Source organism: Rhinopithecus bieti, unplaced genomic scaffold, assembly GCF_001698545.2.
Source record: "Rhinopithecus bieti isolate Rb0 unplaced genomic scaffold, ASM169854v2 scaffold_10654, whole genome shotgun sequence".
NCBI lineage: Eukaryota > Metazoa > Chordata > Mammalia > Primates > Cercopithecidae > Rhinopithecus > Rhinopithecus bieti.
The window spans coordinates 709,793-735,144 of NW_016806688.1; the positions used below are offsets into that span (position 1 = coordinate 709,793).

The window sequence follows — 25,352 nt, forward strand, 5'->3', positions numbered from 1 at the left end:
AAATCAAATTATTGTGGATAAAATTATAATTTTGTCTGAGGTAAGAAAAAATAATTTTTTGAAGCATGACTCATTTTCAAATGGAAAGAGCCAAGGATAGAAGGAATTCAGTATTGGATAATCTTTTTAAATAAGACAAAGTTCTACTTGTAGTCAAAAGGAGAGCTTAACCCGCTACTTTTTTCCTTAATGTTTTCATGTTTTAGCTTTATCTCTGGATCATTCTGTAAACTTTCAGACCAAGAGTTGTCTTGGTCTTTTCTAGATCCTCAGACTGACCTGCAGAGGATTTTGCAGCTGCGTAATTATTGGGGACCTTTTGATTCCTCAAGACATGGACATAAGAATAAATAATTTTATTTGTGCCTTCTGTAAGTGACTTACAAAGGGTTCTCATGTGTTTTCTAATTTGAACCTCATGCCAACTCTGTGAATTAGAAACACTGGGTCATTACTGCTGAGGCTTTTGGGGGTAAATAAATTGCCCAGCTGGTGACTTGTAAACATGCTCATGAATAATTTCAAGTTAAAAAAATTTTAAAGCAGAGTACAATATGATTTCAACCATCATGCTGTCAAAATATCATAGAAAACACTGCACAGAAAAGACTCAAAATGTTAACAGTGGTTATTTCTGGGCTTCAGAATAATGGATGATTTTTACTTTCTTCTTACATTCTTCTGCATTCTTGACCCTCAGCACCACCCATAGATGAGCACATGCTTGATCTCTCTCTTTCTCTCTCTCTCTCTCTCTCTCTCTCTCTCACACACATACACACACACACACACACACACCCCTCTCCATAAATATTACATTTTAAAAAGAAAGTGTGAGATTTTAGATGGAAAAAATTAAAACAGAAGTAAACAGACTCCATTTTCCTCCTATTGATAGAAACTTGAAAGCTGCTCATCCTTCAGCAGCTCCCGCTTGCCAATGTTGAAAAGTAAAATGACAGAAAATAACATGGCGTGCAACTGCCAAGACAGATTTGTGGCTGACATTTCTTCTGAAAAATGTCTCCATTAAAATAAGTAGCTGTTGGTGTTGTCTCCTGATTTAGTCATTTTGAGAAGTAATGAGTAGCTCTCAGAACTGGATTTCAGTTTTCTCATGGAATCCATCACTTTGAATAGATATACATTAGACATAACTGAGCATGCAATAGAAGAGAATTGATCACCGGGTACCTATCGTCTTCCTGAAACATATTTGCATGATGTTGCCCAGCACAGTGAAGTGCTCAATGATGTAAACTGTTATTTGTCATTATTTAGCACATATTTTGATTAGATAATTTCTGTTTTAGAGTATATGCTATTACAGATTATGTGAATAACTACATATACAATTTATTTCACCACCCATATCATAGGAGAGCTTTATATATATTATCTATAATCCTTAATTAATCTTGCAAGTCAGTTATCTTCATTCCCATTTTACAGATGAGGACATTTCATCTTAGAGAGGTTAAGAGACTTGCCAGGATTCAAACCCTGGTCTTTGTGACTTCAAAGTCAGCCCTTGGACCACCATACCACACTACATTTTGCTTAATGTAATATTTACCATTGAGTCCCCTGCAACATTTCACCAGCATAAGGTTTATTTGAATATAATAAAAATTGAGAAGGTTTGTGAATAACATAGGCATGAACAAAATATGAAATTGGCAGTCCTACCCAATGTCCTTGGTGTCTACTGAGACCATGCTCAAAGAGAGAGAAGGGAAAAAATCAACAGAGAGTGGAAGCCAAATCAGAAGAAGACAGAAGAAGAGAGAAAAATCAACACAAGAGCTTATCAAATAGCTTCTGAAGGGCTTTTATAGCTAGTGACAGGCTTGGCAACACTTCTTTTGACTGTTAAGCTGTGTTCACTTTTCTCAGCTCATCGTTTCATAGGAGCTGTGGGAGCCACTTTCCTGAGATTTAAAAACTACCACTGGAATATGGGAATTTCTCTCTTGTCAGAAATCCAATACATTGAAAGAATTAGTATGTGAAAGTACATAGCACATACGGCTGCCATAGCACTAATAATTCTTCTGGACAGTACCAAGGCCAAACTCATCAAAAAAATAAGAATATCTGTGTCTTGCTAGTGCTTTCTCTGTGCTGGGCACCGTGCTTAGTTCTTAAATCACCTTTTCTCACTCAATCCTCACAGCCCACTTAGGAGGCAGGCATTATGAAATTCAGTTTTCAGATGGTAGAACTGAGACCCTAAGAGTTTTGAAAACTTGGGCAAGAGGTCAAGAACTCGTGAATGGCCTAGAACTGTGATCTGTTTGCCCCTGCCTTCTGAGTTTTTAATCACCAGCCCTGTTTTTGTCCTTTGATAGACAAGAGTTGCTTTCACTTGTCTGGTCCTGTTCATCTTCTCTAGATTCTTCTCTTTATGTTTCCAAATCCAGGTAGCGATTAGGGTGTTGGTTTACATCTACATTTCACTCAACAAATATTTACTTAGCACTTACTATGTACCAGGCAGTGTTCTAGGAGACAGATGCAATAGTAAAGAACTCAGTTGAAAGACTTCCTCTTATAGAGCTTTTGTTTCAGTGACATCACACATTATTTCTGAAATTTGCATTATTTGAAGAATTTCAATTAACTTTATGGGAGTGTAGAAGCAAAAAATGACCAAATTTGATGTGCAGTTTAACCAAGAGATCTCAGTCTTAAAATGAAAACAAAGCATGTTTACAGCAATTTAAAGACTAGAGATCTTGAAAGGTGTTACCTACGAGCAACTGCAGAGAAGATTGGAAAAATGGTTTTCAAGTGGAAACATTTTTTTCCGGCTCTGTTTTTGCTCTTTCTTCCCCCACATGTGTTAACTATATATATTAAGTGTGTGTATATGTGTGTGCATTTAACGAGGGTCATCAAAAAATTCACAACCCAGTAATAGTCTATTCATTTAGTAAATATACATTGAAGGTGAACTTATGGGCTCCAAGCCAGGTGCTGGAAATAAAATATTGATGATGACAGCAGAATTATAAAAAGGAGAGCAGACAGTGGAATTATAAAGACAGAGTTATAGTAGAAAGACGGCAGAATCATAAAGAGGTAGAATTATAAAATAACGTAATTGCCATGAATGGACTCAAAATGGGGTGTTATGGGACCTCAGAGTGGGGCATCTGTCCCCGGGGTGGCTTCCCAGAAAAATCCAGGTCGAGGCAGGGTGATGAGGTTGATCAGGACTGCAGGGAGAGGGAAAAGTCCTTAGCTGCAGAGAATGCCATTTTGAACAACTACAAGTAACAGGAAAATTTGAGATAACTAAAGTTTCCTATGTTTCTTCTCTTGTCTTACATTTTTGAAGTGGGGCTTTCATTCACAGAATATGAAGTGGAGCAGTACAACTGTGGAATTACCTATCCATGGGATTTTAGAAAATGCACTACTTGATATTTTTAATATCAAATTTCATTGTTTTAAGAATTCAGATTGAACCAATGAAATGAGCCAGCAATCACAGGTACTGCAGTCATCCAGCAACTGCTCATTGAGCCAAAAGGATTTCACCTAAGGCTTTACAAAATCTTCTGAGACAGACAGAATTTAGTTGGAAATTACTGCTGCATTAATCATTCAGTTGTAAGAGACCTTATCATCTTTTTGGACTTCTGCCAGAATTAATTTGTCATGAACACACGAACTCTAAATAAAGCTTTGGTAAAAAAATTAAAAATAAACATTATCAAGTATATATCAAGTGATCGTGATGTCTGTATTCAGATTTTATGCATAAGTTTCAGAATAGAGGAAAATCCTATCTTACAATACACAACACTATCTTTTGAAATTAAACTTTCAGGTAAGACACAAGATTTTTTTTTTTTTTTTTTTTTTACAAAAAATCTATTACTTCTATTTTTCCCCTTGATCCTGAACTTGACAACAATTGTGGAAATTGTTTGAAGCAACACTCTGGTATTTTCTGAGAAATCTCTCATGGTTGCTGACACCTTCAAATAACCTGTGAATTGGCAATGGTTAGAGACTAGACCACAGTGGAAAGCATGAATTTTTGAAAGCTCAAATTTGAAGCATTACTGAAAAGCTGCTTATTCAATCCTAGTGAATGAAGTCTAAACAAGTTCTTGTTCACTCTCAACTTATTAGGATGAACAGATGTAGTCCAACTCATTAATGTATGCATTAATGTAACAAATAACTTGAAAGCACCCACTACAGTCTGGCACTGTGCTGGCTGCACAGTCCCTACGAAGTGGACTGCTGAAAATAATAGCCTGCATCATATTACAACTTACACACATTCAAGCTTCCTTTGCACAGACATCCCTTTAAATTCAGAGTTGGCTTTCTTACTTCATTTAGGAGCTCTTAAAGCCAAAAATCAACATTTTCATACATCTTTCAGTACCCCACATTAGCTAGAAATCTCAGAATAATTGCCTAAAAAGAAATTGATGAATGAGTATATTCGTAGATTATTTTATACTGAGCTAAATTAAATTCTTCAATGGGGTTGTTGGAGCGGGCAGAGAGCAACAAGAAATTAGAATGGTTTAGATAAAATTTATTTTATTCCCCACTCCTTCCTTGGCTGCTTAGCTCTTGATTCTGTCTTTCCCATCACTTACTCCCATTTCCAATCCTGAACTTGGTAGTGGCTATAACTCCACTTAGAAATTTCAGATGCCTCATTTCTTCTTTGAATGTATGGAATAATCTCTGTTCCACAGAGTGTCAAGTTCGTCCAGTCCTACCAGAGTTATCATGGAAAGGCAGGTGCAATTTACTCCCTCTTGCAGCCTTTTGCACATCCTTCCTCCTATCATTACAATGGTCAGATGCAATGAGACCACTCACTGATCTCCTTTCCTCCCTTTTCTCCATGGGCTCCTTCAGAGCAGGGGTGTGTCTGCATACCTGCCTGTGTCCCACCTGCCAGGTTGGGTTAAACTAGATGGAAACATCCTGCAGTTGTGCCTGGAGAAGGACCCTCCAGAGGCCAGCTGAGTGGGAGGCAAAAAGACAGATGAGGGAAGCCCATTATAGTGAGGAAGACAACAGCAGTTGAGTCTGAAGGGTGAAGCAGGGCAGACTGGGACCAATGAGTAATGTCAGAGTGAGATGCAGAGTGGGTGAGGCAAGAGTCAGACTGCAGAGTTTAGAGTTTATTTAAGAAAAGGCAGCAAGTCCCTATCTTTACCTGAAATGAGATAATCTAAATAGAAACACCTGACACACACAAGGCACTAAATAATTTTTTTTCTTTTCTTGAGATGGAGTCTCGCTCTGCTGCCCAGGCTGGAGTGCAGTGGCACGATTTCCACCTCCCGGGTTCAAGCCATTCTCCTGCCTCAGCTTACCAAGTAGCTGGGATTACAGGCATGGACCACCATGCCTGCCTAATTTTTGTATTTTTAGTAGAGACAGGGTTTCACCATGTTGGCCAGGCTGGTCTTGACCTCCTGACCTCAGGCAATCTGCCCGCCTTGGCCTCCCAAAGTGCTGAGATTACAGGCTTGAGCCACCATGCCCGGTTGGCACTAAATAATTTTAATACCTACATGACAGAGGTGAGTGATTAAAATAGTTTAAAATGTGTAAACCAGTGGGCGCTGCACTTGATACAGTATGTTAGTTCTTCACATCTCCTAGAAACAAATTTCTTATTTTTTAAAAAGTATAGTTAAGTATGTAAAGGTAAATTAAAATGGAGACCAGACTTGAAGAATCTCTGAGCAGATAAAGCCAATTAGGTCTCATAAGTGACCTTAACTTTGCTCGATTTGCAAACATAAACAAAACTTGTGCTATTTCTTGTAAATGCCTATATTAAAGAAAAAATGAAACTTAAGGCTAACCCATCAGAAGCTGCCAAATAACTTATATAACCAAGGACTCTCCAGAAGGATAGCTCAAATAAGGCAACTGTATAATGGTAACCAATCAAATATTTTCTTTTCTTTACTTCCTTCCATGTTTGCTCCAGAAAAGCCTTCCCCTTGTGATCCCTTGCTTGATCTCCTGAACCATTTCCAGCTTGGAGTTGCTCAATTCATCAATCGCTGTTTGTGCAAATAAACTCTTTCAAATTTTATTGTGCCTCAGTTTACCTTTTAGCAGGTATTGTCGCTTCTCAATCAGCAAAAACCTCCAGGTTCACATTAACAGGCATTATCAATATATTTTCTGGCTGTTTTGAGAGGTGGGTTTAACTCTACTTGGACATAAGTTCTGGTTCAATTCCTTATCATTAACTGAGGGATCTACAAAATAGAACCTATTTCAACCCTCAGCTCCCTTATTTACTGGCTTCAGGCTTTATGGCATGTTCCTGACCCTCTCTGAGCCTCTGTTTCTTTCATTAATTTTAAAAGACTGGAAGAATTAGATATAAGGTGAATAAAGAGTCTGGTATACTGGAAGTGCTTACTGAAAAGTAGCTAATATTATTAAGCACATTTTCTATTTTAACCGTTTTTGATAGAATTACTTGCAAATGGGCCAGGCGCAGTGGTTCACTCTTGTAATCCCAGCACTTTGGGAGGCCGAGGTGGGCAGATCACAAGGTCAGGAGTTCGAGACCAGCCTGGCCAACATGGTGAACCATAGTCTCTACTAAAAATACAAAAATTAGCCGGGTGTGGTGGCGGATGCCTGTAATTCCTGCTACTTGGGAGGCTGAGGCAGGAGAATCGCTTGAAACCGGAAGGCAGAGGTTGCAGTGAGCTGAGATTGCACCACTGCACTACAGCCTGGGCAACAAGAGCAAAACTCCATCTCAAGAAAAAAAAAAAGGAATTACTTGCAAATGTACTTTATCATATCTTTTCAAACAGAAAAAAAGGATTATTTTTAACCTTTTGGTGGTTAATAGGTTGCCTCATTCATTTATTCTAGCTCCTTTCTCCTTTATCTTCCTCTATATCAGAGGCTGTAAAGCTAAAAACTCCATTTTGCAGCTTCCCCTGAAGGTAGGGGAAACACATGCTCCACTTCTGACCAATGAGACACAGGAGCCAGTCAATGAGGGAGGCAGCAGGGGTTTATGGGAAAGCTTTTGCTTTCGTAAAGACAGACAATAGCTGTGGCTTCCTAGCCCTTTACTATCTCACCTTTTTTCTGTGTGGAAGGTAAATTGGATGACCAGAGCAGTGGTAGTCATTTTGTCACTATGAGAAAGCATTAAAGATGTTGGAACAGAAAGACAGAAGGGGCCTGGGTCCTTGATGACACCATCTAGTCATTGTACCACCCCTAGATCATCCATTTCTGAACATATTTTTACACACGTCAAATAAATCTGTTTATTTAAGCCATGGCTATTTATTTATTTATTTATTTATTTATTTATTTATTTAGAGACGGGTCTTGCTCTGTTGCCCAGGCTGGAGTGCAGTGCTGCAATCATGGCTCATTGCAATCTCCACCTCCTGGACTCAAGTGATCCTCCCACCTCAGCTTCCCAAGTAGCTGGGACTACAGGTGCACCACCATGCCCAACTAATTTTTTGTATTTTTGGTACAGATGGGGTTTCGCCATGTTGCCCAAGATGGTCTCCAATTCCTGGCCTCAAGCAATCCACCCGTTTCAGCCTCCCAAAGTGTTGGGATTACAGACATGAACCACTGCGCCTGGCTCAGTTATTCTTTTATTGTAATGAAACAAACGTTTTATATTTGGTGAAGACCAATTATTGCACAGTGCTTTAATGGAATTATGTCCTCACTGCTACAAGATGTGCAGGGCTGTCTGCCATGAAAATAAATAGTTCCACATATACCTATAATGATTGAACTAATTCATTAATTTATTCACTCAATGAATTATTTTGAAACAGTTATTAGTAGAAAGAAAAACTGGTGATTCAACTGAATCTACTTTCTCTTTGCTTGGATTTTAATGTCACTTGATAACGCTTTAGCTTGTCAGAGTCCTGATTACATTCCCTTTCCTTTTCTATCTCTTTTCCTTTCAACCTTGCCATGAACACTATCCAAAGGGTAAACCAAAATGGTTAAACTGGGAAAATTTATGTTACACCTCAGATGCAGGTGATTTTTGAGTGCTATTTCTCCTGAGAGCACTTTTTCAATTACTCCCATGTTTGCCATCTGTGCCAGATGGTTGTAGGTCTGCCCTACAGAGAAGTAAAACCTGTGTCACTCAATCACTATCCCAGTCCAGACCCTTGTCACGTCCCCTCCAGATGCTTCCTCCATTCACTGTTTCACACATAGCTACCAGCTTACTATTTCTAGCTGTGTCACTCCCATGCTCCAAGCCTTTCAATCTGGCACTTGCCAACAGAAAAACCCTTCCTCCTTAGCCTAGCACTTCAGTGCCTTGCTCAGTTTGATGACATCACCTCTGTCCCCCGGTTTCTAATTCTCAGTACTCTGTTCTACACTCATGTCCTGTGTCTGCTTATCGTGCCTTTCTTTCCTATTTCTGGGTTCCAACTCTTCCCCATCTTTCAAGGGTCAATGTTTCCAGGAGAGCCTTCCCTAATCTTTCCAGGAAAAACTCACTCCCTGCCCTTTATTCTTCCTGGCCTGTTATATTACTTTGGTGTGGTGGCACGTACCCCTTCCCCAGCTGAGTTCAAGTTATTTATGTTTCTATCGTCTGTGTGCCTGCACCACAAACTCCCCGCAGACAGGATCGGGCTCCACATCATCTTTGTATTCCTTGCAGTGCCTGCTGTGGTACCTTGGATATGAGAAAATGTCATGATCAGGCATGTCAACAGATAGCTGTTGAATAAAAGGAGGATCACTGTTGTCTGATGAAAACAGTGCCACGAATACATAGGCCCTCAATAAAATGGTTTGAATGAATTACTACAAAAGGACTATCATCATGGGGAAATGGAACTGTAAGGCTTAAGGGAGACAAGGACAGTGCTTTGCCTGTCCCAGAACTGAAGGCTTGGTTTTATGTTTGATTTGTAGGACTGAGCAAGAAGGAGATAGTAGTATAGATAAACAAAAATACAAGGTCCAACAATTGGCCATTTGTAGTATAATTTCTTTGCTTCTAATGTGTGCTTAGATTAATCAATTTTATGAATTATCTTAACTGTTTTACATCTATTACCTAGTAAAATTACTTTAAAATTTCTCAATGTAATGTACCAAATATAATTAATTTTCCCATTTATTCTTTTCTAAAAAACAGAAATGAAGAGATGACAGCTGCATAGAGATGCTTGTCAAATGACAAGGGCCTGGATAAAGCGTTTTAACAAACGAACAACAGAATGATCACAAAACAGCCTTTGGGGCCAGCAGTGTGATCTGGGTTGAGACTCCACCGCTCCTGTGGGATCCTGGTAGGCTACACTTTCACGTGCTTTCATCTTTCTCATTTACAAAATGGAGATAACAATAGTATCTGCCCCAACAAGATTAGGTGAGAAATAATGAGTTATCACATGCAAAACATTTTTGGCTTGTTTTTTAGTTTTTTTTTCTAATGTTTATTTTAGGTTCAGAGGTACATGTGCAAATTTGTTATATAGGTAATTGTAATCAATGTTTAGATCCCACTTATAAGTGAGAACAGAAACATTCTGAATAGTACTAGGCACATATTAAGCACTCAGGAATTGTTAGCTATTGTTTTCTAAGGCACCATCTATTAATAATATTTTGTTGTATTTACCTGACTGGCAACCCTTAAATGCTTATTCTTTTCTTTTTGACTATAATATCATATAAATATCATATATTAAATATATGACGGAGAAAAGAGAGAGAGAGAGAGAGAGAGAGAGAGAGAGAAAGAGAGCGAGAGAGCGAAGAGAGAGAGAGCAGAACATATACAATAACTAATAATACATACATCACACAATAAAGATAATTAAGAAATAATAATAGTTTGGCCTTAAGCATGAAAAAAATTTAGTCTAAGGACATTACCAAAATATTATTTTCTTTTTTTTTTTGATAGAGTTTCGCTCTGTCGCCCAGGCTGGAGTGCAGTGGTGCGATCTCAGCTCACTGCAAGCTCTGTCTCCCAGGTTCACACCATTCTCCTGCCTCAGCCTCCCGAGTAGCTGGGACTAAAGGCGCCCGCCACCAAGCCTGGCAAACTTTTTGTATTTTTAGTAGAGACGGGGTTTCACCATGTTAGCCAGGATGGCCTCGATCTGCTGACCTTGTGATCCACCCACCTCTGCCTCCCAAAATGCTGGGATTACAGGCATGAGCCACCCCGCCTGGCCCCAAAATATTATTTTCTTACTCATGTTCCCAGTAAGTCTTAGTATAACATTTCAAAGTAAATGAAGACCTAACTCTGAAGTCTGGAATATTTGTTGACATTATTGTCAACATTATTGTTCTGATCACAGAGTGTCTCCTGGAGAATCAACCAGCTAAAAATATGTGTGTGCATGTGTACACATATAGAACCTGTAGGGTTGAAACCGGAGTTTTAGGAAGTTGTTAGTATGACATGATATTTAGCTACCAACTATTTAGTAATTTGTTTTCTTTTGCTTTAAAAAATTTAAAAAGACAAGGTATTGTTGAAGACAGTCCATAGAAATAGCACAGACCTTCACTAAAGTATTTATAGACAGACTTGTCAATAACAGTTCTTGGAATCGGAATTTTCTTAATGTGAATCTCCAAATGTCTTCACTTGAATTATCTCGATTTTGTCCACATTTGTTTTATAGTTATCATGTGAGGGCCTTGCTTTATACTTCAGTTGGTTAAAAAATTGTTCATGGGGCTCTTTGGACTCTGTTTTATGAGTGTCTGTAATAATAAAATCAACAGAAAAACATTTTACATTCTGTTGGGGAGGAAGTTGTTCATTTTAAAGTTCTTCCTTATTTTCCTGTTAATACCTGTGCAAAACATCACAATAAAATATTGCATTTTTGGTGCAAGAGCTCTTCTCATCCGATGCTGAGAGTAGGACTGTCATATAATCAGCAGCAGTTTCCAACTTCAAGAGAGAGATGCATTTGCTGAGTCATTTGGTTTGCTTTCTGCCTACGGGGTGTGAAGACGACTGGAAGTGAGGGAGCTTTGGGTATGGAAAATTGTGAGTCAGGGCGTTGCTTATGACAGAGACAGAATGCCAGAATGAGTTATAAATGTGGTATCTGCTTGTTCTTCCTGTTGTTTTTGATGCTGTTCAGGAACCAGCAGAATTTGCTGCCCAGGACTGTGGATGATATACTTTGCTATATGCGGGTTGCCATTTTGTGAGCAAATGGCTTTATCTTTGTGCTTTTATTTTCTTTTCCATCCAAAAGATCAGAAAGAGAAATTGTGATCATGGCATTTTAGTTTTAGAACCCACAATAATGACAGTATATGAAAGTAATCAGAGTCACTTTTCGATTTAGTTCTGGATATTTTAAAACCAAAATTACAAATTGGTATGTAAATAGGTAAATCAAGTGGGCAACACTAGTAATCCCCAGAGATGGCAAGCTCCTTAGGGAAGCAACAGGACTTTTCTGAGGGCGGCACCATCTTGGCAGCTCTACACACAGTAAGATTTGATAAGTGCTTATTGCCCAGAGAATGTGATTCCTTTTAAGCTGCTCTTTATTCCAGTCAAAAATGGATACGGTATCTCTCATGTTGCTTCAGCACTCTCACTGAGGTTCTATCAGCATCAGGTTTTGTGCCAGAAGGCACTGTTTACTTAATCTAAATACACTCTGGCAACTGAGAAGCAATTTAGAGGACCATATATCCAGGTCAATACAGATATCACTGTCACCTAAATAAATATCTTCCAGAATACTTCCACAGCCTTTCCTATTTATTAACCTTTAAAAACCCTTCCTCAACTATTTTCTCAGTTACTAAACCCACCAAACAGGAATTAGTGGGAGCTTTTGGTTACATGACAATGGATGCTTACACAGGATGTAAGTGATGGTACTTAAAGGAAATACAGCTTCATTATGTCACACATTACAAACGCATCAACCCCTTACCTATTGAGAAGCTGTAACGGAATTTTCTTCCTAGTAATTTTAGGAGAATGGGTTTGTTTGGGCAAGTTGTTATCAAACGCGTTTGTTTGCTTTTCTTATGTTTAGGTGGGTTGCTGTTAAGTGTTTATGCTGTTTAGTTTTCTTTTCTCCTGGTTGGTTGTGGTGGCTCATGCCTGTAATCCCAGCACTTTGGGAGGCTGAGGTGGGTGGATTGCTTTAGCTCAGGAGTTCGAGACCAGCCTGAGCAACAAAGCGAGACCCTGTCTCTATAAAACATACAAAAAATTAGGCAGGCATGGTGGCATACACCTGTGATTCCAGCTACTTGGGAGGCAGAGGTGGGAGGATGGCTTGAACCTGGGAGGCAGAGGTTGCAGTGAGCTGAGGTCACGCCACTGCACTTCAGCCTGGGCAAAAGAGCCAGACTCTGTATCAAAAAAAAAAATTCTTTTCTCCTTTGGGTTATTTTTCTTCCCATTTCCACCACCTGTGCAGTGATGCTAAGTGGAGTTGGTGATAATTAACCAGTGGCTGTACATCGAGAGTTTAGGGATAAATGAACTATTATACTTTAAATGTTAGTGTTGGTTCCTATGAAATGTGAAGTCAGTTAACAAATAATTATTCAGCAGTTCTCTCTAAACTAACTTTTACTCTTCCTACTTATTTTTCCTTTGGCTAGGAGTGTCTGATGGGATGGGAATTACAGTGGATCCTTCACGACCTGGGTTTGAAGAACGTGGTCCACTTTGGTCCACCTCTGTCACTCTGAGACAGAAGCACCAACCCCTCTTCTTCCTCCTCCTCCTCAGTGTACTCAATGTGAGGATAACAAGAATGAAGAACTTTATGATGATCCATTTCCACTTAATGAATAATAAATATATTTTCTCTTCCTCATGACTTAAGTAATAATATTTTCTTTTCTCTATCTTACATTATGGTAAGAATCAGTACATAATATGTATAACATACAAAATATGTGTTAATCAGCTGTTTATGTTATTGATAAGGCTCTGGTTGACAGTAAGTTATTAGTAGTAGTTCTGTTTGCGGGGAGTCAAAGTTTCAAGTGGATTTTCAATTGCACGGGGGCTGGCACCCCAAACCTTGTGTTATTCAAGGGTCAACTGTGCATAGTTTCAGTGGTAAATCTGAAATGCATAATGCGGGGATTATCAAATTTGAAGGAAGTGATATGGGGCAAATGAAGCAACTGTAGTGTGAATGGGGTTATCTGGGACTCGGGGGCAATGTCTGGTAATAAACAATGGTGTAGTTTGACAGGACTGTGCTCTCTGTGTCACTCGTTTCCCAATACTGATGCTGGTTTGTGATGAGTGTTTCCCAATCTGCAGCAAAATTAGAAAAATAAGGCAAGTATTGGGAGTTTTTTTCTAATGCCTTCACTTTATAAAATTAAAAAGCCATCTTGCCCCTACTTAAAAAATATTTTTTTCTGGCCTAGTAAGTAATAACATTAGGGAATCATTGGTCTCTACAGCCTTGCTAAATGCCATTGTAGCCCTCCTCACATTCCTCGACCACTTCCCAGGAAACCTGGTATTGGTGAACAATAAATAATCCTGATTTTAACCTTTTGTCGGCCTTTGCCTTTCCCAGCTGAAGAGATTTAGTTGGTAAACCCGGGTATGAATTAGTAGGCCTCTTCATACATCCTGTGACCACAGCTTACCTCTGATTTCAAGTTATACTCCTACAAAAAGTCCAGAAGGAAAATGACCATTTGTTTACTTCACAGTCTAAAGCTAAATGTGGATTTTAATGATTATTACCAATATTCAGTAGTATTTGTTCAATGCACATAAGTGTATATCCATTTCCCTGGTGAATTCCATGTTTTTCTGGCTGAATAGAACATTTAATGGCACAAAGTTTTGAATGCATTTTGGAAAAATAACATATACATTGCATCTGAACTTTTCTTTTGCACATTTTAAGAAGATCTTTTCTTTAAAATAAACAAAATTGCATATATTTTTTAAAAAGTTCACCAAACTTACAAAAACTTGACCTGTCTTAATTAATTCTGCTTCTTAAAAAAGGGTTCCTGAGAGGGATGAGGGATCAAAGACTACACATTGGGTACAGTAAATACTGCTCAGGTGATGGGCATACTAAAATCTCAGAAATAACCACTAAATAACTTATTCATGTACAAAAAATATAAATTGAAAAAAAGAAAAAAAAGTGTTCCAACTTGATGAGACTGATTGAAATGAAGACTAGTTGAAAAAAAACTTTTACAAGAAAGATTAAAAATGATCATGAAACAGACATTTTATTGGAACTTTAAAAATCTATAAAAGGGAAATTATTATTCAAGAGTTATACAGTTTCAAGTTCAAGTGCTCTAAAATGTCAAGAGACACAGCTTACTCAGCAATACTAAAAGTAGCTTTCCTTGATCCAGCAACACCTAAACTACCAGAAAAATCTTCTGACAAACATTGGGAACTCACAGCCTCCTAATCTTTAATTACAAGCATAAAGCAGTAAAAGATGTATTGAGGAATTACATCCGACCTCACGGTAAGTTAAAGACAACACATAAATATGTGCGAGAAAATTCTATAAAGAAGTCTTTAATATACCAGCCTTATGATTTCATATTATTTTCATTCATACTTGCACACATGACTGCATATGGACATGTATAATACAAGAATAAAAATGAAGAAGTTCATGTAATGGGAACTATGTCAGTAAGATACAGTATTCCAGCAACAGTATGTTTTTCTTGGCTAATCTGATTAGGTTTTCTCTTCAAACTGGGTTTGTTCTCTAGTCAAATCTGCCAACAGATATAGTCAATGAAGTAAACAAGAAAAAAGAGTGGAATGATGTCTCTTACTATACAGACACTGCCATTATATAGCTTGATTACACAGACACTATAGAAGCTAAAGAAGACACTGAGTCAAATTTATAACTGATTAATAGACACCTTTAAAGAAAAAGGTGAATTATGTCTAAAGTTTTTACAACCTATTCATTTTGGATTTCTTCAATAACCTATGCATTGGAGAAAAGGCAACAGAGTTCCCTCAAAGAGCAAAGAATTGCTAGTGGTTACTGTAGGTTCTAAAAGATGAGTATTTGTTGGGGAAGGAAGAGAGAAGAAGAAATATAAAAACTATACAAGACTATCAATCACGTCATTTACGCTTACAACATTCTAGACACCATTTTAAGCTCTTGACATCCATTGAATCCTCACAATCACGCTGAGGTAGGATTGATGACTATACCTGTTTTACAGGTAAGGCATATGAGTTGCAGAGCGGATAAGTAACCTGCAGAAAGTCACACAGGTGGTAGGTGGTGCAGCTGGAATCTGAATCAGGCAAAGCGGCCGCATGGAGCATCTTAAAACACGCCCTCTGCATTACCATCATCTACCATGTTATGTATACTCTCTCATTTCACCCACACAACAATATTATGAGGTAGGTAACACTGCCTCCAATTTACAGATAGAGAGATCAAGTCCTAGAGGCTAGTACCTTGTAGGGGATCATGAAATTATTAAATGGCAATGGAACTGAGATTCCAAGTGACAGGATTCAGACACCAAACCCCCAGAGAAGAGGAGTACCAACATGAAGTTTCTCAACTGTACTAAACAGGGACATGGTCTCTGTGGCCCTTAAGAACTCTGTGCAGAGATAAGTGATTAATGCTATTGGAGTGTGGAAACAGTCTGTTCTATTCACCACAGGGAATTCCAATCCCTAAAACAGTGCATGACATATGTGAGGACACCCTGCACATTTTTGCACTTAATAATTCATCACAATTATCACACATAATAACTCAACAGTCATCACACTTAATAACTGATTGTTTAATCTCTTTCTTCACACGCTGCAAGCTCTGTTCATTTCCTGAAGCTTACTATATAGTGAGCAGGTACTGTTCTAGGTGTCTGCAATATGTCAGTGTCAAAATAAAGATCCTTACCCTTTGTTTACTTAGCTCTGCATCCCTATCCCCTAGCAGAGTATCCTGGTTTTCAGTAAATATTTACTGAATGAGTAAATGAATGAATTAGGAGGGGCAGGTAGCAGAAAAGGAAAAAAAAAAAAAACTACAGAGAAAAGGAAATACTTGGGTTTTGTCTATTAATCCCCAGATTTTTATTAAAATCTTAACATGCTTATTATTAATATAAATGATCATTTTTATTATTTAACTCATCTTTAAAAGCAGAAGTGTCACCAAATATATTTTAATTCCAGCAGTAATCTATGATCCAGGTTCTAAAAGAGGACACGTGTTTTGCTTCTTTGTCAGACAATTTTTTCAAATTATATTCCCCAGAGCTTAGCCTGTGTTTGCGTTCATTGCTTTCCAAAAGGTGACTTTACTAGGCAAGTTTTATCTCAGTAATTAGAAGCATTTATCTTAAAGCTCATTTGGTTTTAGCAGTGAGGTTACAGGCTGTCATCCACATTGTTATTGACTCCTTCAATTAGAGGCAATGGCATTTCACCTCCATGCAAAATATTAGTAAATTAACAATCTCCACTCCGCATTCATTTGAGAAATCTGCTCTGCTTGTGATGACGAATGTGACAAGCAGGGAGTAATCAGAGACACTCTGGTAACACCTTTGAGCCTTGCAAATATCAATTAAATCTGGCCTTGCACCTTACAGTTGGGGTTTGGTTTGTAGGGCAAATTTCTTTTTTTATGATACAATGTGGAAGTTAGTGTTGGTAACTGGTGAGAAAAACGAACAACAGCCTATAATCCTAGCACTTTGGGAGGCCAAGGTGGGCAGATCATGAGGTCAGAAGTTCGAGACCAGCCTGGCCAACATGGTGAAACCTGTCTCTACTAAAAATACAAAAAATTAGCCGGGCATCTGTAATCCCACCTACTTGGGAGGCTGAGTCAGGAGAATCGCTTGAACCCGGGAGATGGAGGTTGCAGTAAGCCGAGATCATGCCATTGCACTTCAGCCTGGACGACAGAGCAAGACTCCATCTCAAAAAAACAAGACAAAAAAAAAAAAAAAAAAAAAAAAAAAAACAACCCCAACAAAACATAGCCACAGAAGCACCCACCCTGATTTTCCCAAATTACTCAATGCCTGCTTTAAATCAAAATATGAACCCTGGCATTGTGAACAATTTCCAGATCAGATTTACAATTCTGCAACACGACAACTTTGACTCAAAGAGCAAATCATGTTGAATATTTCTTTATGGTGCTAAAAAGATTGCAAAGAAATTACTTTTCAAATGTCATGTCTGTCTCTTTCAGGCCCGAGGGCATCCTAGTCTAATGAAGAGAGTTTTAACCCAGAAATTGTTAAGATCACAGGAGCTCTCTGGATGGGCTTCAGCTGGTTTACCTAAAATTTGTGGGAAAAAAAGTCTTTTTGGGCTTTTTATTGCAATGGGCATGGATCGCTTTGATTACATTCTCTACAGAAGCTTGTAACCCAACTAGACAAAACTCTTTGGTCCACTGGCCCGGGTCCAAGGGCTGAGAGGAGGATTCTGCCAAGGTCTGCCACCATCCAGCTGTCAAGGAGCTGCTGTGGTTTTAGTGTCTTCTTGCATAAAGTGCTTTCTTCAGATGACCCATTAACCTCTTTGTCTCCTCTACACTTTCATACTGGAATCTGATGTTGTGATGATCATAAATTTAGCTGAACCTTCACCTCTAATGTTCTAGATTCTATAAACTGTACAAACTAATGATTCAGTGTCATCTTTCTTTGGCACACTGAATATCATCAGCCACAAAACAAACTAAAATTTTAGGAAAACATTAATATTTGCATTACATCAAAGGAGCAGAAGGGTGACTACCTCCCATTTTGACACATTATCACTTCTTTATGACAAGTCAAACCCTTAGGAAACTTTTTCTGTGGAGTCAGAATCTCATTTCTTTATGTAGTACATTATGACAAACAACGCTTAAATCTATCGATAATCACCCCACATCAACTGTGTGGTCTATCAATTTTGTTAGGCTTCCAAAGACAGACAGAAGAGTGGAGAGACTGGACAAATATTGCTTACAATCACCCAGACAGTTATTTTAAAACATTTTTCTACTTGAGGACTAAAGAATTTTGGCCAAGGTTAAAATTTATCTTCTTTCATAAAATCAATTAAATTAAAATGAACGTTTTAGAAAAAACATTATGGCTTAAAAGGCAAACCAAGTCAAAATGATACATTTTTTTCCCATTGGTTCTGTACCCCAAAAGCCACTTTTTAAGGTATAGAGGATTTCTACATGAGAACATAGGCTAATGAGTGATCTGAAAGAGCACTCTTGTATTGGACTTGTAAAACTTGAGCTAACTTACTGTCATGATGAGCCCCTTTTCCTGGAAGTATTTAACCAATGGAGCAGCATTCTGCTTGAAGTTCATTAGTCTCCTTTGGGTAGCTTTTACATTGTCGTCTGGTCGGCCCTGCTGTTCCGCACGCTTCAGTAATCTTTCTTTGAGTCTCTGATTAGCACAAGCCAGGAATACCACCAAGTCGGGGGTACAGATCTGTGGAGAGCATCAACAAACAGAGAAGTATTCAACATACCAACCAATGCATGTGGGCAGCTGCATCGATTTCCTGTTGTTCTGTGGAGGCTGCCATATATCTGGCCCTGTATGTTTTTGCCAGTATATTTCCAGGGCTGCTGCTCTACCCAAGGCCAGGAGCAGCCTTTCCCACTGCAGTCCATGTAAATAGCATTCCCTAACTCATGCGGCCATATGCAGTAGCCAACACTTTTTATACATGCTCAAATAAGTTTCCAAGTTGAATTAAGAACAGTCTCAGCCAAACTTTGCTAAAAATATTGTATGTATATGTGACTTGATTTTAGAGGGGAGGAACTACTGAGCCACAGGTGTTCTCTACAGTAAATAAGTACTATTGCTATGATTACTATTTGGTACCATTTAAAAATTATCTACTGTATGCCAGGCCCAATGCTATTTCCTTAAGATATTGCTGGCTGGGCATGGTGGCTCATGCCTATAATCCCAGCACTTTGGGAGGCCGAGGTGGGTGGATCACGAGGTCAGGTGTTTGATACCAGGTTGACCAACATGGTGAAATCATCTCTACTAAAAATACAAAAAAATTAGCCAGGCGTGGTGGCGCGCACCTGTAATCCCAGCTACTCAGGAGGCTGAGGCAGGAGAATCACTTGAACCTGGGAGGCAGAGGTTGCAGTGAGCCGAGATCGTGTCATTGCACTCTAGCCTGGGCAACAGAGCAAGACTCCGTCTCAAAAAAAAAAAAAGATATTGCTAAATTTTACAACTATCTGCAAGGTAAATGTTATCTCCATTTCATAGATGAGCAAACTGAGGCTCTGAGAAATTAAAGTACTTGTCTGAGAAAACATGGTCAGTAAAGTAAAAGTTAATATTTGAACTCAAGTCTGTTTAGTCTAAGGCCTCTGTTCCTTTCACTATCACAAAGTACTAAAGGCCCAAAGGTCTTCATAAATTTCAGAAAATACTGAGGAGAGGCATGAAAAGAACCTATGAAGTAAAAAGTTTCTATGTAACTAAATTAGAACTAGCATTGCATTTAAAACATAACATGACTATATGAGGTGAATGCAGCTTATAACTGAGAATGGGAGAAGGCAAAAAGACAGTTTGCATAGTGGTTTGAAGCAATAATCTCCAAAGTGTTTTACGGCATCTTCACATTAGTAAATGTTTTAAGCATATACCCCAATTACTTATTAATTTACTAATTATGCATGTACATATGATATGCATGTATTATTATACTAGTACAGAATGCACATTGTAAAATATATATAAAATACAATTTTAAAGGATGGGATTCTACCATTGTAATTTTAATGATTTTTTTCCCATATCACAGTGGTTTGCTTTGTGCACTCTGGAGACCATTAGTTAAAAGATGGACTTGGGAGGCTGGGAGCCATGGATTCCAGGTTTTTTGCCCCAGGACTTACCAGCTGAACGATAGGCACATAATTTAATCTTGCTAAACCTCTATGTCCTTATCTGTAATAGAGATACATGAACCTGCCTCCTTGAGTTATTATGAAGATTAAATAATATAAAATACACAGCATGTATGCTTCATGCCAGGTGCTTAATACATTTTAGCCACAGTTACTATCTCTTAGTTTTCATAATTCTATGTGGCTCTGGTTCTCCTTTAACTTCTTATTTTTTATTTTGTTGTTTTGTCTTCTGCTCACATTTGCTCCTCCTCAGATCCCTGAAGTGGGGGTGTTTTCCAAGGCTTAGATCATACTCTTCTCCCTCTCCAAGTTCTCATTCTTTCCGTGTCCTTCTACTCTTTTGGTTTCAGCCACTACCTTTAGCTGATAAAGTTCAAATCTCCACTGTCAGCACTGACTTTCAATAGCACCCCAGTCCTATATTTTCAAATGTCTATGTGACAGCTCTATTTATGTCTGAATGTTACCTGTGACTCGGCAAAAATTAATTTCAGCAACTTCCCACCTAAATAAAATCTCATCTTATTTATTTTTACTGTAGCAACACTCCTGTCTTAAATCTCTTAGCTGGAAGTCTTAGTATCAATTCTAACCCTTACTCATCAAAACTTCTTTCTATCCAAGTTATCACTGCTGCCTATTGATTTTGTCTTTAAAAAATTGTTCAAATGACCAGGTGCGTTCGTTCATGCCTGTAATCCCAGCACTTTGGGAGGCCAAGGCAGGCAGATCGTGAGGTCAGGAGTTCGAGACCAGCCTGGCCAAAATAGTGAAACCGCATCTCTACTAAAAATACAAAAATTAGCTGGGTGTGGTGGCATGTGCCTGTAGTCCCAGCTACTCAGGAGACTGAGGCAGGAGATTCACTTGAACCCGGGAAGCGGAGGTTGCAGTGAACTGAGATCGTGCCATTGCACTCAAGCCTGGGCGGCAAGAGCAAGACTCTGTTTCAAAAAAAAAAACCAAAAAAACATTGTTCAGACATCTCGTCTTCCAATTCTCACTGCCACTGTGTAAGCACAGGAATATGCTAGGAAAGGTGATTAGGAGCATGGATTGTAGAATCAGACAATCCTGGGTTTGAATCTAGAATCTGCCTTCTATTAGTTGTTTGTCCTTGTGCAAACTGTTCAACCCCTTTGAACCTCAGGTTTCCCAACTGTAAAGTAAGGAATAAACTCCTAACTCAGAAGTTAGTATTTCCCAATTTTTAAAAAACACGCAAATCATTTTTGAGAAACCTTAAAAAATTAGAAAATCACTTATAATATTTGTGTGATATATCATAAAGAGATTACGTGAAGTTAAAGCTTTTATTTTTATCAAATATTATGTTATAAAATTCATAAACATAATTATCAGTAACATCCAGCTTTAGCCACTATAATAAAAGATATAATTTAAATTTTACTTTAAATAAATTACATAAGAATTTTGTTGACAAAACGATATATTGTGCTTGGTTTGGTGATAACGTGTATTAAAACATAAGAAAAAACTAACTCAGCATTGAATGCAGATAAAACTTCTTGCATTTTACATTTTTTGCATTTCGCACTGAAATGTTTTACTTTAATACATTTTGTGTTTGTTTTAGTCTGTTAATGTAAGTGCTTCTCTTTCCTTGACACAGTAAGGCCATGGATAGCCTTCTACACGTGTGCGATTACTACAACGATTACAATCATCACTATAGTCTGTCTTTTACTACAGGTATTCGCTTTTGAAATACTAGTGACAGCTTGAAATTTATGTGGTTTTTAATACTTTGAATAAAATTGCATTTTGTTTATGTATGTTTTAGTTAGACTTTTCCAAGCAGTTTTAGGTTTACAGAAAATTAAGTGGGATATATAAGATTTTGATCAATAAATGGAACTTCAGGTCTGAAAAAGATGACCTTGAATCTACTAAGCTATTGAATGTTATAACTGTGATTAATTTGCCATCTTTCCTCGGTATAAATTAATGCCTTATGACTAGTTCAGTGGAAATCTTACAAGCCAGGAGAGAGTAGCATGACATATTTAAAGTGCTAAAGGAAAAAAATACCATTACCCTGGAATAGCATATCCAGCAAAAATATCCTTCAAACATGATGGAGAAATAAAAATTTTCCCAGGCAAACAAAAACTGAGGGATATCATCAACACCAGACCTGTCCTACAAGAAATGCTAAAGGGAGTACTTCAACCAGAAAGAAAAGTTAGTTAATGAGTAATAAGAAATCATATGAAGGTACAAAACTCACTGGCAATAGTAAGTATGCACACAAAAAAACACAGAATATTATAATACTGTAGCTGTGGTGTGTAAGCTACTCTAATCCTAAGTAGAAAGACTAAATGATGCACCAGTCAAAAATAATGACAACTTTACAAGACATAAGATATAAATAAAAACAACAAAAAAGTTTAAAATGGGGGGATGAAGTTAAGGCATAGAGTTTTTATTAGTTGTCTTTTTACTTGCTTGTTTGTTTATGCAAACAGCACTGTTATCAGATTAAAATCGGGCTAGGGCCGGATGCGGTGGCTCACGCCTGCAATCCTATCACTTTGGGAGGCTGAGGCGGGCAGATAATGAAGTTAAGAGATCGAGACCATCTTGACCAACATGGCAAAACCTTGTCTCTACTAAAAATACAAAAATTAGCTGGGCGTGATGGCACGTGCGTGTAGTGCCAGCTACTCGGGAGGCTGAGACAGGAGAATCACTTGAACCCGAGAGGTGGAGGCTGCAGTGAGATGAGATCACGCTACTGCACTTCAGCTTGGCAACAGAGTGAGACTCCGTCTCAATAAATAAATAAATAAAGGGTTAAAAGACAGTATTCACAAGCCTCATGGTAACCTCAAACCAAAAAACATACAATGAATACACAAATAAATAAAAAGCATGAATGGGATTGGTGCCCTTGTAAGACAGAAACCAGAGATTCCCTGTCCCTTTCACCATGTGAGTGCACAGAGATAAGACCACTATGAACCAGGAAGCAGGCCCTCACTAGACACCAAATATGCCAGTGCCTTGATCTTGCACTTTCTAGCCTCCAGAACTATGAGAAGTAAATTTCTACCGTTTTAAAGCCTGGATAAATAGATAAATAATATACGACTGGGAATTTAAAAAATTAAAATACAAAATAGCCAAGATCACCACAGCAGGTAGGCATAATCAGCTGACTGCTCCACCTCAGCCGTAAGCACGCTCATGGGATTCCTTGTAACCCCTGCATAGAACCATGTATTACGGCCTCATGTTCTCCAATAGTGCTCCATTTTAAAGGGGAATTATACTTAAACTGTCATGTTTTCCCCCATCTTTAGTAGCAGACATCATTCTATTTTAAAAGATGTGAAGACCCTGAAAGTTTTAAAGAAATTCACTGTGAAATGTTGAGAAGTATCAGCAAACGAAATAGTGGTCATAGGATCCTTGGCATCCTTTTCCTTAGTGTATGCTCTCAAAAAACATGTGCTGATTGAATGAGTGAATAAATAAATTACAAAACAACAACAAAACCAAAAAGTGAGGCATCACTTTTGTCTACACGGAAGTGAACTTTCAAATTGTTGATATTGTTTCTCCTGTAGAATCAACAAAGTCAGTCTTTTTTTCTTCTTTCATTACCCAGGCAACTCAATCTTCCTCTGTTCATTTTTAAAGCCTTTACTTGAATGACTATTCTGTTAAAAAGAACCTGTGACTGCCTTTGTATAAGCAAAGACATATTCATTGTGTCAGACCGCAAAGTGAGCTCATTTTAATGCTCCTTGTTCTTAACTGTCAGTACTTTTGACTGTCCTATTCTTTATGAAGAAGTGTTAGAGGGTCTAGACTCCGTAATTCAGATCAGCTAAACTGTCAGAAACCAGAAAGTAAAGTACTAAAGAAAAGAGAAAATCACAGTTGAAACAAAAACTTTCTAAAAAAGGAAAAAAGACAGACAACTGGACTTCACTATCATTTAACATGGAGATAATTTCTGGGCAGAGCTTTCAACAGATCACAGGGTTAGGGGACAAAAAGTGGTATATGGGGCCCACCTAGGGTAAGAGGCTCTAGAAAGTAACCACATCAAACCCCACCCCTAGGCTTTTGCTGGAACTCCAAAATGGTATACTATCAAGAGTATGTGTGAACCACCCTCAGATAACTAAATTTCATTCAGGATACCCTCAAACTTTTATTGTATTAAGGGGACTGAATGTGTTTAACAGAGACAAACGAAAAGAGAACAAAAAGGACAAGTCAGAAGAAAATAATCCAGAATGAAGCAAAAGAAGAAAAAGGTAGAAAAAATATGGAAAGGAGCAAAAGAGACACCTGAGACATGGTTAGAAGGCTCTAGAAAAAGAGAAAATGAAGAAGCAATATTTGAAAATATAATACCTAAGAATTTTCCAAACTGACAAAAGTCATCAAATCCTAGATCCAAGAAGCAGTATAAAAACCAACAAGAATAAATGGAAAACTCAAACCTAAGCACATTATAGTAAAACTGAAAACCTAGAGAGACCAAAAAATCTTTAAAGCAGCCAAAAAAGAAATGAGAGATTATTTTCAGAGAAGCAACAATCAGACTGACAGCTAAATTTTCAAAAGAAACAATGAAAGTCAGAAAACAATGACATGATTTCTTTAAACTGTTGATGTTTAATAACTGCCAACCTACATCTCTATATCCAGCAAAAAAAAAAAAAAAACTTTCAAAACTGAAGACTAAATACAGCATTTCCAAACAAATGAAAACTGAGAGAATTTGTCATCAGAAATTCTAGAGTAATTAAAACATCAAAGAGTATTCTTTAGCTAGAAGAAAAATGATCCAGGATAGAAACTTGGCCCAGATGAATGAATGAAGGGCAATGAAAATGGTAAATATGTAGGTAAACCTAAATAAATATTAACCTTATAAAAGAATAGTAAAAGTATCTTGTGGTATTTACAAATAAAGACAGCACATAAGTCATGAGGCAGGTAAATGAAGTTCAACTGTTCTAAAGTCTTTTACTTGTTCAGGAAGGGTACTTTTACCACTGTAAAAGTACTGATTTCTATGAGACATTAATAAGTTAATGATAATATGCCATAATTTCTAGAACAGGAGTGGGTAAACTCTTTCTGTAAAGGACCAGATGGCAAATATTTCAGGCTTTGCAGACCATATGGTCTTGTAGTGTGCAAGTAGCACAGACAATAGGCAAAATAATGGGCATGGCTGTGTTCCAATAAAACTTATTTACAAGGACAGGCAACCAGTAGGACTTGGTACATGGGCCATAGGTTGCTGACCCCTGCTCTAGAATAACCACTAAAAAAGCTGTCAGTCACATAAGATATAATTAACTAGCACGGGTGGGGGGGGGGGGG

General features: G+C 38.0%; 1 protein-coding gene across 3 annotated transcripts in view; it reads right to left on the minus strand.

The window, feature by feature from the left end:
- Positions 1-25,352, minus strand: part of AK5 (adenylate kinase 5) — a 307,026-nt gene that overhangs the window by 221,853 nt on the left and 59,821 nt on the right. For all 3 annotated transcript variants that reach the window (XM_017877400.1, XM_017877401.1, XM_017877402.1), the window contains exon 6: positions 18,325-18,516. In XM_017877400.1, coding sequence (XP_017732889.1) covers positions 18,325-18,516 — 192 coding nt within the window. The remainder of the gene's footprint in view (positions 1-18,324; positions 18,517-25,352) is intronic.